Genomic DNA, 15,812 nt, shown 5'->3' on the forward strand with positions numbered 1-15,812 from the left:
TAAAACGTTTAATTTACTATAAAATTGTCAACTTTTATTTTACTTTTTTTGCAGATATATTGCAATAATAAAAATGCTAAGATTATACACAGTACAATGTCTTGTATTTCATTTAAAACAAACTTTTCATTCTTGTTTGAACATTCAGAGAGACTCTGGGAGTCCTGGTACTTCCTAACAAGGAACTAAAAGTGAGGAATGTAGGAAGATGCACGTTTTATTTTTAAAATCGAAAAGAAATGACACTCTTGGACTGTAAAAGATGCACTTTGCTTATAGACAGTATCAGACTAGCATGAACTAGTGAATTCCACTTTGTGCACAGTGTTGTATGTCCTGGGATGGTGGGTCCCAATGTGATGTTAATTTAATGGGCCCAAAGTTCTCCACTTAGCAATCTGTTAATAAAATCACTCTGGGGGGGCACGGTGGGTCAGTAGCACAGTCACCTCACTGGGGATCGGTCCGGGTCCTTTCTGTGTGGAGTTTGCATGCTCTCTCCGTGTTTCCTCCGGGAGCTCCGGTTTCCTCCCACAGTCCAAAGACATGCTAAACTGCTGGATGTCGAATTGGGGCTCAGAAAACAATACTGGTTTCTCCATTCTTGTAGCATAGCTGGTGGGCTTTATGGTGTTGTTTATTTTATTGTCAGGGTTATTGCTGCAGGAATCACTGGATTGTGTTGCGCCAGACTCGTTAAACTTCAGTGGAATTGCAGTAGATAGAGCTCTCACTCACTCACTCACTCTCTTATCCATTTAGGATCGTGGGGAGGGGGGTGTGCTGAAGCCTATCCCAGCTTTTCAGTGGGCGCAAGGCACACAATAACACCCTGGACGAGCGCCAGTCCATAGCAGGGCAGACACACATACATATATGTAGTGCACTTGCCAGCGTGTTTAGTTTAATATGCTGGCCAATCAGGTGCACAGTTATAAAACATTTTCCTTTTTTAAACATGGATTTGACACAATGATGTGAACATGAGCTTGTTGAACATCATATTCCAAAGACATGAACAATTTAGACGGTTTATTTATTGTATGTATGGTTTACAACTGGGAGGCTCTGTGTAGGACTCTACTTCAAAAAACTGATCAGTTCACTTGTAGATTGTAATGTTATGTATTACATTCCTTATTAAATTCTAGTGGGCATTATGTTATTAAGGAAATAAACAGATTTACCAGCAGAGGGCACTTTGGTACAATGATGGAGACGAATTGTGCAGAGCGATCCAAGGGTTACTGTCAGTAAACTTGGGGATGTGATGGGAATTAAGGTGGTAGCTGAACCTCAAAACAAACAAATCTAACTGTAATGTTTTTAGATTTTTATTTATTATTGAAAACCTATTTTACAATAATAACATCTGATGGAAGAAAGTGGTCATGTTTTGTGACATTGGAGGACTTTGTTGATGTCTTCATATCATCGATCAGGAATGGTGCTCTCCAGGGCATCTGTTCCAACGATGATCAACAATGAATGTCGATGGTTTAATTTCTTTAGAGCAGCTCCACCAGGCTGTAAGGGAACTAAATTTGGCCTGTCACCCCTTGTGCACTCCTTTAATCTTCTGCATAGCCGGTGATGGGATGCATCTTGGGGTCCCACCTAGATCGAGAAATAGATATAAAAACAATAAAATCATTAGATAGGACCCGTCGAGTCATATCCACTGCTAATATTGTACATAAAGGGATTTCTTTTCTTCTCTCTCTTTTTTTTGAGAGGTGACCCTTGTGGTTCTACTCCTGTTCCATGGCTGAGATGTCCTGAATTCGGTCCTTTCTGCATCTCTCAGCACTATAACACAAATGTTTACACTAATATAAATGTACAAGCAATGAAGTAACAACATAGAACATGTACACCGATCAGCCATAACATTAAAACCACCTCCTTGTTTCTACACTCACTGTCCATTTTATCAGCTCCACTTACCATATAGAAGCACTTTGTAGTTCTACAATCACTGACTGTAGTCCATCTGTTTCTCTACATGCTTTGTTAGCTCCCTTTCACCCTGTTCTTCAATAGTCAGGACCCCCACAGAACCCCCACAGAGCAGGTATTATTTAGGTGGTGGATGATTCTCAGCACTGCAGTGACACTGACATGGTGGTGGTGTGTTAGTGTGTGTTGTGCTGGTATGAGTGGATCAGACACAGCAGTGCTGCTGGAGTTTTTAAATACCGTGTCCACTCACTGTCCAATCTATTAGACACTCCTACCTAGTTGGTCCACCTCGTAGATGTAAAGTCAGAGACGATCGCTCATCTATTGCTGCTGTTTGAGTCGGTCATCTTCTAGACCTTCATCAGTGGTCACAGGACGCTGCCCACGGGGCGCTGTGGGCTGGATATATTTGGTTGGTGGACTATTCTCAGTCCAGCAGTGACAGTGAGGTGTTTAAAAACTCCAGCAGCGCTGCTGTGTCTGATCCACTCATACCAGCACAACCCACACTAACACACCACCACCATGTCAGTGTCACTGCAGTGCTGAGAATCATCCACCACCTAAATAATACCTGCTCTGTGGGGGTCCTGTGGGGGTCCTGACTATTGAAGAACAGGGTGAAAGGGGGCTTAGAAAGCATGCAGAGAAACAGATGGACTACAGTCAGTAATTGTAGAACTACAAAGTGCTTCTATATGGAAAGTGGAGCTGATAAAATGGACAGTGTGTGTAGAAACAATGTTATGGCTGATCGGTGTATGTATGCAGTATATCTTCATTCCAATTATAATAAAATGAACAGAATCACCTGATGACAGGTGTGTGTGCACCGGTCCTGTTGTTGACGTTAATGACGTCCCTGCTGAATCCACTTATGCTGCAGGGCCTCCTTCGCCATGAGGCGCATCTTTGGGTCCCAACTATAACAAGCAATAAGTACAAAATGTGAGCATACAGAAGATAACCTGCTCTACAGCCTACAAACCGTCTAAACTGTTTGGTGCTCACGTACGTCAGACAACGTTTGATGAAGTCCAGGAACAGCTCGTTATCAGTGTTTAACACGCTGGCCAGATCTTGGGAGCCGGGGACTCTCTGCCTGCCATCGTGGTCTTCTGTCTTGATGGGTCGGCCCTTACAGTCTGCGCCAACACACGAGAAATTTGTTTGAGAATATTTTCCATGATGGATTCCAAATTCTCAGCATTTTATTTCTCTGCTTACCGAAGAACAGTTCCCTCCTCGACGAGACGAAGTCAGACGGAGGCTTTCCAAGCACCTAATGTGTTACAAAAATACACGCTGTTATTACTGGATATGTGCTAAAATATTACTACATGTTAAAAATACTGATTTATTTAAACCTCCATCATGCAGGACATTTGGTACGTCTCATCCTCTCCGTAAAACAGAGGCTCGCCGGTGTACAGCTCACACAGGATGCAGGCCAGACTCCACATGTCGATGGCGGTGGTGTACCGCTTGCGCACCATCACCTCTGGGGCGCAGTAATATTGAGTCCCGATGCATGGGTACTCTGCAGAGAACAAGAACATACACCGATCAGCCATAACATTAAAACCACCTCCTTGTTTCTACACTCACTGTCCATTTTATCAGCTCCACTTTGTAGTTCTACAATTACTGACTGTAGTCCATCTGTTTCTCTACATGCTTTGTTAGCCCCCTTTCATGCTGTTCTTCAATGGTCAGGACCCCCACAGAGCAGGTATTATTTAGGTGGTGGATCATTCTCAGCAATGCACTGACACTGACATGGTGGTGGTGTGTTAGTGTGTGTTGTGCTGGTATGAGTGGATCAGACACAGCAGCGTTGCTGGAGTTTTTAAACACCTCACTGTCACTGCTGGACTGAGAATAGTCCACCAACTAAAAATATCCAGCCAAAGGTCTAGAAGATGACCGACTCAAACAGCAGCAATAGATGAGCGATCGTCTCTGACTTTACATCTACAAGGTGGACCAACTAGGTAGGAGTGTCTAATAGAGTGGACAGTGAGTGGACACGGTATTTAAAAACTCCAGCAGCACTGCTGTGTCTGATCCACTCATACCAGCACAACACACACTAACACACCACCACCATGTCAGTGTCACTGCAGTGCTGAGAATCATCCAGCACCTAAATAATACCTGCTCTGTGGTGGTCCTGTGGGGGTCCTGACCATTGAAGAACAGCATGAATAGGGGGGTAAAAAAGCATGTAGAGAAACAGATGAAGTACAGTCAGTAATTGTAGAACTACAAAGTGCTTCTATATGGTAAGTGGAGCTGATAAAATGGACAGAGTGTAGAAACAAGGTTTTAATGTTATGGCTGTGTGTATAAGAGAACAATTGTTATTGCTTTCTCACCTTGCTGATGCTCAAAGCAGCTGAACCCAAAATCAATGACTTTGATCCCACTTGGTTTATCTGGTGACAGTACGATGTTCTCCTACACACGTAAAAGGTGATAAGTGAGCATCTGAGATCACGCTAGAACTCCCACATTGAGCATGAGCTAGTTTCGATAATACCTAACTTATAAGGTACAGTTTAGTAACTTTATCTTATCATGTCTCAGGATTAACTGATTAAACCAACACGACTCTGAGATGACGGATGTACTCACAGGTTTGAGATCACCATGGATGATCTTCTCTTTTTCCAGCAGTCTCAGGCACTTGAGCAGTTCCTGGGCGATGTTGCGTACCTGACCCAGGCTGAGACCCTTAAACTTGTTCTTCTTTAGGAGGTTGTACAGATTTTGCCTACGTGTAAAGACAGTGACACAAGTTTCCAGATAGAAGGTCTCCATTCCTGGATTTATACACACATTCCACATTCGAACCCACTCACCCCACGAGATCGAACACAATGCAGAGCTGGGTGCGGAAGTAAAAGTATTCCTTCATGTGTATGATGTTGCAGGAGCTGTTTTTATCCTTCATCCGCAGGAAATCCAGCATTTTCGCTTCTCCTATCATAGCACTGAACATATATTATAAATATTATAAAGCAATTTAACACAGTCGTGCACAATCAGATACTGTATAAACATAAAGTAATGTACAGAACTTTCACAGATGATGCGTACACAGTGGTTTTATCTTTTTGGTTTAATCTAAATGTAAGAAGAATCTAATCTAAAGATCACAAATTTAGGTTTGATAATTTGACCAAAGCCTGTTGTTTGCCTTATCTCCCAGCTTCTATTAATGTACTTCCTATTATGAGGGATCTTCAAAAAGTTTCTGCACTTTTATATGTTGGTTATAAGCGGTGAGGGCCGTCTGAAAGACGCCTATAGTCCGGATTTAGCTCCATCTGATTTCCACCTTTTTGGACGCTCAGAGAAGCTTTAAGGGGAAGAAGATTTTCATGTGATGATGATGTGAAAGCGGCGGCGCATCAGTGGCTACGAGCTCAACCCAAAACATTGTTTGCTGACGGCATTAAAAAGTCGGTACAGCGCTGGAAAAATGCATCGGAATGTGACGATGTAGAAAAGTCATTTATTTTCGAAATTCTTAATAAATAGAGTTAAAAAAGAACCCTCGTATAATTATTTATCTATTTTTTAATGCATTAATGCATGTCTCTTGCGTTATGCTTCCTTTCTATTGGTGCTGACCCCCGCCCCGATTGAGGACAGCGAGACCCCCTCCGACACATGTGCAGTACCGACTGCATCTTTTCACCTGCACAAGGCGAGTTCATACGCCGATCAGCTTTGTGCACAAAGAGCCACACCCTGATCAGCATTATTCCTCGACTCTGTGCTCTGTGCAGACGCCATCAATCAGCCGGCAGAGGTCGTAATTTGCTCAGTTATTAGGAATCCCTGTCTGGCTTTATCCTATTTTATGAACAACAGCCAAACATTTTTCATATATATAGCCTCCCAGCCCAGCCGGATGGCAGAGCTGAGATTCGATATATATAGATGTATTTGAAATCCCAGCTCTGGTGTCCTAGCGGCCTTATAGATAAATCTGGTTTATATTTTTACATGGATACAGAAAAATCTCAGTTACTGTAAAATTCTAGGTTCCTTTAAATGTTTATCAGTTGGTGTCCAAACACTACAGCACTTTATAGCCCAGCAGCTATTTCTAGATCTTCTAGACCAGGGGTCATCAAACTACGGCCCGATGCCTTAATTTGACCGGCCCCTTTAACCACAGCAGCAATACATGTTGTCTGGCCACTGTTCATCTTCGAATTTATTATAACGGGAAAAAATAACAGAGGAAACAAAATCTCAGTAGATTATACGGCAGCGATCCAACAGGTAGCGCTCCAAGCATGAGGGGAGTGATTGGCGCATCAATAGAGAGATGAGTGACCGCAGCCACTGAACTGTGTTGCAAAGCAGTTAAGTGGGATTTCGTTATGAAAATCCTCGTGTCCTGTGTTAATTTCATTAAAGCTAATGCTCTTAACTACAGGCAGTTTCAGGAATTCTTGTCTGAGCTGAAGATGTGCTTTACTGAGATCCGCTGGCTGAGTCGGGGCAAGTTTTGAAATGTTTTAACGACCTGCTCCCGGAGATCAACACATTTATGCATCCAAAATCAAAACTCAAACACATTGTTTAATTTTTATGCTTCTTTTTCCATTGCTCCCCGATCTCAATAAAACATGCACTCAAAGTAACTACCGTTTTCGGGAGCATCTACATCTGTGTGCAGACTTTTTCGAAGTTGAAACACCTTAAATCTCCAACCAGATCCAGACTCACTGATCAACATTTATTAGCTATTATGACTGGCAGTAACAAATATGGAACCTGACGCTTACTCTCATCAGGCAAAAGCAGGCTCACAGTTCACACTGATTTTTTAAGGAAACACTGTATGAGGTAGGATAATGGAAATTATTAAAATAAATACAATTTCTGCATTATTATTATGAACTACAATTATACAAAGCCCAGACAATACATCCAGTATACATAGTAAATAGCTTTTTTGGGTGTGTTTACTATTTCACCTGCGGTCCGGCCCCCCCGAAACACTGAAGAACAGTAATCTGGCCCTTTGGTTAAAAAGATTGAGGACCCCTGTTCTAGACCCACATGATAAATCCAACAGATAAACACAAATGCCTGCTTAAGTTTGCAGAAAACATTTAATGAAATTCTTGGTATCCATATTTATGCTCATTTCAATAAAAAAAAACCCCGAAAGTCTTCTATCTGTGATCAAAACATTACCTGAGGAATAGAACATAAATAATAATAGAGTCTAATACTGTTACCTGTTGGAACTGATCACTTTAATAGCCACCTTCTCACTGGTCTTATGATCCAGACACTTGTAGACCTGCCCATAGCTTCCACTTCCAAGCATTTCCAGCACCTCGTAACGGTACGCAATATGATCGTACCTCAGCTGCAAACACACCAACCAAAACCAGTAAACAAACGTCTGATAATCCCTACCTACTGAACTAGATGAATTTGAATGAGCCGTTATGTTACGTTGGCCTTGTTGTCAGATTGCGGGTTCTGTGAGTCGGTGAGGAACCTGACAGCCTTCTTGGTTATGTGGCCTAAATACCAGATCTCAGAGTAATAAAGGATCTCGTCACGCTCGTTTTTGGTCATGTTTTTTCCATAGGAATTCAGCACATCTGAGAAACACACACAATGGTTAGTGGTTAACTGGATATTTGGTGGTGAAATATATGATAGAGGTGACTGTTAAACCTAAAGTTTTGCACCTTTGGGAGTGAGAGGGAACTGATTGGCCTCCGACTTGACGTTGGCAAGTTCCTGACGTATCTCCTTCTTTTTATTGAAATCTGGAGCCACCGGCCTCTGACCCTGTTTCCACAATCAAATGGTCAACTTTAGTTTAGTTTTTTGTCTATCTAGGACAAGTGAAGATCTTACGACAGCCAACAGCATGCCACAGTGCCATGTCAAGAAGTAGAATTTAATCAGACTGGTATGGGGAACCTTATGGGTATGAAGGTTATAGATAGAAGAAGATGATACGTACAGGACAACGCTTCTGCTGGACGGGAATGATTTTTGGCTGCTCCTTCTTGTTGATGTTGGGAAAAACTCCAAAGCCCTGGTGCTTTGCCTCGATCTTGTGGGTTGCCCTTGGTTTGGAATTCAGTGGTGGCAGAATGTCTGGAAGTTTGTTGCCCTTCTATATAATAAAGAGGAAGGTGAAGTGTTATTGAAATACATTCCAGTTTCCTGTTATAATTGTGAAATCTACTGTATATAGTTGTATAAATAGACTACTGATTGATCCCCTATCAATAAATTTTCGGAGCAAGCTGGGGGCATTTTAAACTGACTCTGTGTATTCCAGCTCTAAATTTGATAGCAAGTTATTAAGAATTGTAATTTATATTAATGTATATATTTATTTGTGTGTGTGTGTTGGCAAAACCATTGTGGCGGGTTTACCTGCTGCTTGAGGGGTCGATGTTCAGGCTTAATCTGCACTATGTTAAGCGGTGGAAGGGGTTTACGCTTCTCTCCCTGTAGAGGCAAAAAATAAATGAGGCCTAAAACACCACCACCATCAGACACAAACTTACACTTATTAAGGACAAGACCAGCCCCGGTTCTGGACTGCTTTGCTTAGGGGGGCAGTGAAACATAATGGGTGGGCATATAGAGTCCATCGTCACCACATCCATCACAGTGTGGGGCAGCGCTATCACAAAACATGACACCAAGAGACTGCAGCGCATCATCAAGTCTGCAGAGAGGACCATCGGTGTAAAGCTGCCCACACTGCTGGACCTGCATGCCTCCAGAACCAGGAAGCGTGCAGAGAAAATCATCACTGACCCGTCTCACCCTGGTCATCACCTGTTTCGGTGCCTTCCATCAGGCCGACGCTTCAGCCACATGAAGACCCGAACGACCAGGCTACAGAGAAGCTTTTATCCAAACTCCATTACGCTCATGAACAATTGAACACTACTGTACTGTTAATACTCGGGACACTTGCACATCAAAAACTACCTATTTCATTTATGTAATGGCATACACAGGATTTTCACCTTTACTTCCATTTCATATTTATATATTTTTATATTTTCTATAGTTTTTATATTGCACAAAACTGCACCTTTTTAAAATTACAATGTAAATTGCACATGCTAAATGTTTACAATGTTTTCTATGTTTACAGGTATGAATGTGTGTGTTAGAGAGAGAGTGAGCTGTGTGAATAAGATTGTCTGTATTGTATTTTTCGTGCACTGCAAGCATCTGTGTAACCAAAAACAAATTCCTTGTATGTGTGAGCATACTTGGCCAATAAAGCCAGATTCTGATTCTGATTCTGATTCTGATATCGTTAGTCATATTTTTAAATGGCAAAATCAATTCCGTTGATTTTTTTGAAATCAGAAAACGATGCACTATAGGTTTTCCTACAATGTTTGTTTATTAAATGCAAAATTCACACAAAAAACATACAGAAAGCTATCAAATAAGGTTAAGTCAGTTTTGCTCCAATATGTAAGCAAGCATAATGTATTAAGACAAAGACTGTTCTTAGTGGCACATCGGTCTCTATATTTTCTTGTAACTGGACATTTTAAGTGTGTTGTGACTTTTAGCCAGACGTTTATGTACCAATTTTCTTTGTCAATGTTTCTCACAAGACTCCCTAGTGAAGAAGGGGTAGTACCACTGATAAAAAGTCTTACCTGCTGCCACTGGGGCGGATGTATAGGCTTAATATGCTGTTTCTTGAGCCTTCGATTGAAACACTTAGGAAACACCTAAGGAAACAAACAAAATAAAAGTACGAATTTGTACCATAAACACTGTATTACATTATTTTGCCATTTAAAGCCTGATTTATTTGAAGAAGGTGTGCTGGACAATATATGAACCCACAATCTGTAAAAACAGACCTCTATCTATTTTCTCGGCTGCTCCCGTTAGGGGTCGCCGGCGGATCGTGATCCGCATTATTAATTTGGCACAGTTTTTACACGACCTGACACGACCCTCCCTATTTATCCGGGCCTGAGACCGGCACTACAATGCACTGGTTTATGCAAACCCACACAGACATGGGGAGAACATGCAAACTCTGCACAGAAAGAACCCGGACCGTCCCACCTGGGGATCGAACCCAGGACCTTCTTGCTTTGAGGCGACAGTGCTACCCACCGAGCCACCGTGCCGCCCATTCTGTAAAAATAGAGATCTGGATTTAAATACACAGAGGCACCTTTATGAGCACAGTGGGCCGTGAGCTATGATTGTATTTAGCGATGGTGACTTAAATGCTAAAGATATGTCAATGTAATATTTAAACATAAAATTCTTACTTTGACTTCATTTACTTTTATTTGATTTTGCTTTATTAGTCTTTATTTAGTTTATTTAGCCTCTTCATTACGCGTGAACGCTATAGTGCGTCATTCCAGTTTCTTAGCAAGGGTCGGACTAGGAAATCAACCTTAAATATGTCATCAAATTCGCGAATAAATTTAAATTTGGGACAAATCCTTATTCTTATTCTTGTATAAAGTGCCTTTAGTGGAAGGTTCCGCCGACTTCGCTGCAACAAAGAGCGCTAGAGGAAGTCATTTCTGCCCACAGCTGTGGCAACCTATAATAACTCTCACTGGTGCAAGAGAAGGACGCAGAACCTATAACACCCACGAAAGACAATTAAACTTTCAATTTGCACATGGTACTGCTCTATTTGCACAGTTTTAAATTGCACAACGTACGTAACTGCACCTTTCTTTTTTTATATTCTTTTTTTTAATTTTCTTTATAAATACTTTATATTTTTAGATTTTATATCTTACTTGTATTTACTTTTCTGTCTTAATTTTTTGATTCTTTCATTTACCTCATTGTAATGTCATTGTGTGATGTTTGTAATAATTGTAATTGCTGCTGCTACACCACAATTTCCCTTCGGGGATAAATAAAGTACTCAATCAATCAATCAATCAATCAATCAATAAGCAGGTTATACCACAGAGGAGTGTTTACCTGCTGCTGGCCGGGCTGACACGCAGGCTTAATCTGTGTGATGTTAAGCGGTGGTAGGGCATCACACTTCACAATCTGTAAAGGCAAAGAAACAGATCTGAGTCCTCACACACCGTCAGTGTCATTCATACACAAGCTCACATACACTGGATTTGTCTTTTTGTGCAATTTCTTGGGTTGAATTGGATACAACTGTCGTTTTTACACATCAGTTTACTCATAATCACCTATAATGACGACCCTGTCCATGCATGATGCTTCCAGTACCATGTTTCACTGTAGGAATGGTTTAACCAGATGATGTGCAATGCACCGTGTTCTGCCCAACAAGTTTAATTTTTGTCCCATCAGACAAGAGAACCTCATTCATGTTGATTTATGAGTCCTTGACATGCCGTTTACTAATATTATATTTATATTTACTGCGATCGATTTTCTCCTTTGCACCTTTCACTGATTACAGTCTGGATGGTCTTTTACCACAGTATACATTTCCATGTCTCCTTCAGGCCACCAGCAGTGGGTTCATGCCCAGAGAGCCCGGCCCCATGCCCTTGACAAAGAACAGCTAGAAGAGGAGAGTCGATTCCTTGTGATTGTCCCAGTGCTACTGAGATGATGTTAAATATTAAGGTAAAGGCCTAACACATCACCTGGTTATGACCAATTAAAATTTGTTCATGCTGGTCAGGGTTGCAGCAGGTCCAGTTCAACCAAGTGACCACAAGGCACCAATCCACATTCCACCACAAATTACAAAGAAAGCCAAGCATGTAGAATTAGGCAGCTAAAACAATACTCCCCACAGTCATGGTAGAGACAGTATGAACATGGCATGCAAACTCCACACAGATAGGACCCAGACTGCCCCACCTGAGGATTAAACCCAGGACCTTTTTGCTGTGAGGTGACGAGTTTATTTGTATAGCACCTTTCATACACAGTGGCAATTCAAAGTGCTTTTCATAGGGAAAAATACATTAATTAAAAGCATTAAAACATTCCTAAGATCTAGAACCTCAAAGACTTCTTGCAAACATTTAGTTACAATTAAGACAACATGAAATTCAAACAAGAGAGATAAAAAATTAAGAACATGAAAGACTAAAAGAAAATATCCAGTAGTAAAATATACCCTACAATTTAGGGAATATGAAATTAAGATAAGCAATTAAGAACATGAAAACTAAAAGAAAATATAGTAAAATATAAATATAGTAAAATGAGGGTAATAGTAAAAATTTCAAGCTCAAAGAAAAAATGAAAAGTTTTTAACCTGGATTTAAACATTTCTACATTTGAGGAACATTTAATATCTCTTGGCAGTCTGTTCCAGTTATATGCAGCCCAACAGCTAAATGCTGCTTCACCGTGTTTAGTTTGGACTCTGGGCTCAACTAGCTGACCTGAGTCCATGGATTTATATTCTCTAAACATATCTGAGATGTATTCTGGGCTTTATTTATTTATTTATTAGGATTTTAACATCATGTTTTACACTTTGGTTACATTCATACGGCTTACACAAGATTCATCAGTTCACAAGTTTAATGTCAAACACAGTCTTGGACAATTTTGTATCTCCAATTCACCTCACTTGCACGTCTTTGTACTTTGCAGGGAAACCCACACAGACACAGGGAGAACATGCTAACTCCACACAGATAGGACCCAGACTACACCCAGACTTCTTGCTGTGAGGTGACAGCACTAAAGCCGATCATTTATAATTAGGCAGCTACAACAATAATCCCCACAGACATGGTAATTACTATTAAGCTTAAAGCAAGCATCAATTAAGACACAGAACACCTAATTATAGCAAGATTAATAAGTGACCACATACATGGCCCTCAGGTACCAATCAAGTCATAGTGGGTGTTTTTGTGACCCCTAATGCTCATCTAGTCCACATATAAACAACAGCACCAAATGTTTTATATCATTTAAACATGATAAAATGGTTTCAGACACTACAATATTTCGAAATTCACTGATTTGACTTATTAACTGTAATAAATCAGAGGGTGTGTCTGATCACTCACTTAATCACTCAGGTCATCAGATTAGAATGGATTAAAAACGTTCACTTACATTTTTATCTGGTTTGGAAAACATTTCTTCAAGCACACTGATCACTATTCACTGTATTAATGTAATCTGACGATCTCAGCTCGTCTTTACTCTGTGTGTCTCCGCGATAGAATCAAAATGAGTTCATATGAGTGTTCCATCAGCGCATCTGCACATTGTTACGTGTACTGGTGACGTCACAATAGCGCACGGTCAGCGCTGGTACATAAACGAGGCGCTGCAGTGTGTGTGTGTGTGTGTGTGTGTGTGTGTGTGAGTGTGTGCGTGTGTGTGTGGAGTAATGCTGAGGTGCTGAGAAGCACCTGTATCAGTAACCATGTTCATTAAATAAATGTCCTCTTTATTACTGAATATACAGGCCAGAACCAGGGTCAGTAACTAGTGACTTAAAACCCCTTATAAATTACAACCAGAGGCTGTTTTGAAAGATACTTTGGGAATAAGGGATTGATTTTATGTTTTATACAGTCAGGCAGGACCGTATTTTCAATTAACCCCTTGTTTCTGTATTAATTAGAGCATTTAACTAAGCACAACGTAACGGTAACATGCCAGTTATATTATAACATCAGCTATATTAAACCAGTCGTAATAAGCTTATGATAGAGATATATACTTTATTCATCCCGAGGGAAATCATTGCACTCCAGTAGGTTAACATGCAAAAGAAGAAAGGAGAAACTAATACAAATACAAACCAAATAAATCAGGTGTAGCGAATGTACAACATGCATATATACAATATTATATGGTATGCAAAAAAGTGTAAGTGTAATTGTGCATCTGGTACATTAATAATAACAGAAGCAGTAGTGTATCTATTCTTATAAACTATATATACAGATATATAAGTATAAATATAGAAATAAAGATATCGTTACAGTTATACATACAGTGTATCACAAAAGTGAGTACACCCCTCACATTTCTGCAAATATTTCATTATATCTTTTCATGGGACAACACTATAGACATGAAACTTGGATATAACTTAGAGTAGTCAGTGTACAGCTTGTATAGCAGTGTAGATTTACTGTCTTCTGAAAATAACTCAACACACAGCCATTAATGTCTAAATAGCTGCAACATAAGTGAGTACACCCCACAGTGAACATGTCCTAATTGTGCCCAAATGTGTCGTTGTCCCTCCCTGGTGTCATGTGTCAAGGTCCCAGGAGTAAATGGGGAGCAGGGCTTTTAAATTTGGTGTTTTGGGTACAATTCTCTCATACTGGCCACTGGATATTCAACATGGCACCTCATGGCAAAGAACTCTCTGAGGATGTGAGAAATAGAATTGTTGCTCTCCACAAAGATGGCCTGGGCTATAAGAAGATTGCTAACACCCTGAAACTGAGCTACAGCACGGTGGCCAAGGTCATACAGCGGTTTTCCAGGACAGGTTCCACTCGGAACAGGCTTCGCCAGGGTCGACCAAAGAAGTTGAGTCCACGTGTTCGGCGTCATATCCAGAGGTTGGCTTTAAAAAATAGACACATGAGTGCTGCCAGCATTGCTGCAGAGGTTGAAGACGTGGGAGGTCAGCCTGTCAGTGCTCAGACCATACGCCGCACACTGCATCAACTCGGTCTGCATGGTCGTCATCCCAGAAGGAAGCTGACGCACAAGAAAGCCCGCAAACAGTTTGCTGAAGACAAGCAGTCCAAGAACATGGATTACTGGAATGCCCTGTGGTCTGACGAGACCAAGATAAACTTGTTTGGCTCAGATGGTGTCCAGCATGTGTGGCGGCGCCCTGGTGAGAAGTACCAAGACAACTGTATCTTGCCTACAGTCAAGCATGGTGGTGGTAGCATTATGATCTTGGGCTGCATGAGTGTTGCTGGCACTGGGGAGCTGCAGTTCATTGAGGGAAACATGAATTCCAACATGTACTGTGACATTCTGAAACAGAGCATGATCCCCTCCCTTCGAAAACTGGGCCTCATGGCAGTTTTCCAACAGGATAACGACCCCAAACACAACCTCCAAGATGACAACTGCCTTGCTGAGGAAGCTGAAGGTAAAGGTGATGGACTAAACCCAATTGAGCACCTGTGGCGCATCCTCAAGTGGAAGGTGGAGGAGTTCAAGGTGTCTAACATCCACCAGCTCCGTGATGTCATCATGGAGGAGTGGAAGAGGATTCCAGTAGCAACCTGTGCAGCTCTGGTGAACTCCATGCCCAGGAGGGTTAAGGCAGTGCTGGATAATAATGGTGGTCACACAAAATATTGACACTTTGGGCACAATTTGGACATGTTCACTGTGGGGTGTACTCACTTATGTTGCAGCTATTTAGACATTAATGGCTGTGTGTTGAGTTATTTTCAGAAGACAGTAAATCTACACTGCTATACAAGCTGTACACTGACTACTCTAAGTTATATCCAAGTTTCATGTCTATAGTGTTGTCCCATGAAAAGATATAATGAAATATTTGCAGAAATGTGAGGGGTGTACTCACTTTTGTGATACACTGTATATACATATTGGTTATGGGTATATTTATAGACAATATATACCTGACCAATAATATACATTGTCTAATATACACTGTCTTGTATATACATATATAAAATATAATAAATATAATATCAGATATAGGTATGAATGAGTATAATAGTGGTAATAATATTCAGATAATAATAACATAATAATAATATATGTAGATAATAATAATATAGATTATAACCGATATATACATATAGATACATATACAGTATGTAGTCTTGGAAATGGCTGTACAA

General features: G+C 40.8%; 1 protein-coding gene across 1 annotated transcript in view; it reads right to left on the reverse strand.

Annotated features, from left to right (window-relative positions):
- Positions 1–1,316: 1,316 nt before the first annotated feature.
- Positions 1,317–15,812, reverse strand: part of LOC134324076 (dual specificity tyrosine-phosphorylation-regulated kinase 4-like) — a 43,252-nt gene continuing 28,756 nt past the window's right edge. The window contains exons 2-16 of the mRNA XM_063005728.1: positions 10,969–11,043; positions 9,657–9,731; positions 8,398–8,472; positions 7,976–8,131; positions 7,695–7,797; positions 7,453–7,604; positions 7,230–7,363; positions 4,827–4,958; positions 4,600–4,738; positions 4,341–4,422; positions 3,330–3,502; positions 3,190–3,244; positions 2,978–3,107; positions 2,774–2,885; positions 1,317–1,809 (exon numbers count right to left, since the gene is read on the reverse strand). Coding sequence (XP_062861798.1) covers positions 2,813–2,885; positions 2,978–3,107; positions 3,190–3,244; positions 3,330–3,502; positions 4,341–4,422; positions 4,600–4,738; positions 4,827–4,958; positions 7,230–7,363; positions 7,453–7,604; positions 7,695–7,797; positions 7,976–8,131; positions 8,398–8,472; positions 9,657–9,731; positions 10,969–11,043 — 1,554 coding nt within the window. The 3' untranslated portion in view covers positions 1,317–1,809; positions 2,774–2,812. The remainder of the gene's footprint in view (positions 1,810–2,773; positions 2,886–2,977; positions 3,108–3,189; positions 3,245–3,329; positions 3,503–4,340; positions 4,423–4,599; positions 4,739–4,826; positions 4,959–7,229; positions 7,364–7,452; positions 7,605–7,694; positions 7,798–7,975; positions 8,132–8,397; positions 8,473–9,656; positions 9,732–10,968; positions 11,044–15,812) is intronic.

The sequence above is a fragment of the Trichomycterus rosablanca genome, chromosome 12 (assembly GCF_030014385.1).
Source record: "Trichomycterus rosablanca isolate fTriRos1 chromosome 12, fTriRos1.hap1, whole genome shotgun sequence".
Classification (NCBI taxonomy): Eukaryota; Metazoa; Chordata; class Actinopteri; order Siluriformes; family Trichomycteridae; genus Trichomycterus; species Trichomycterus rosablanca.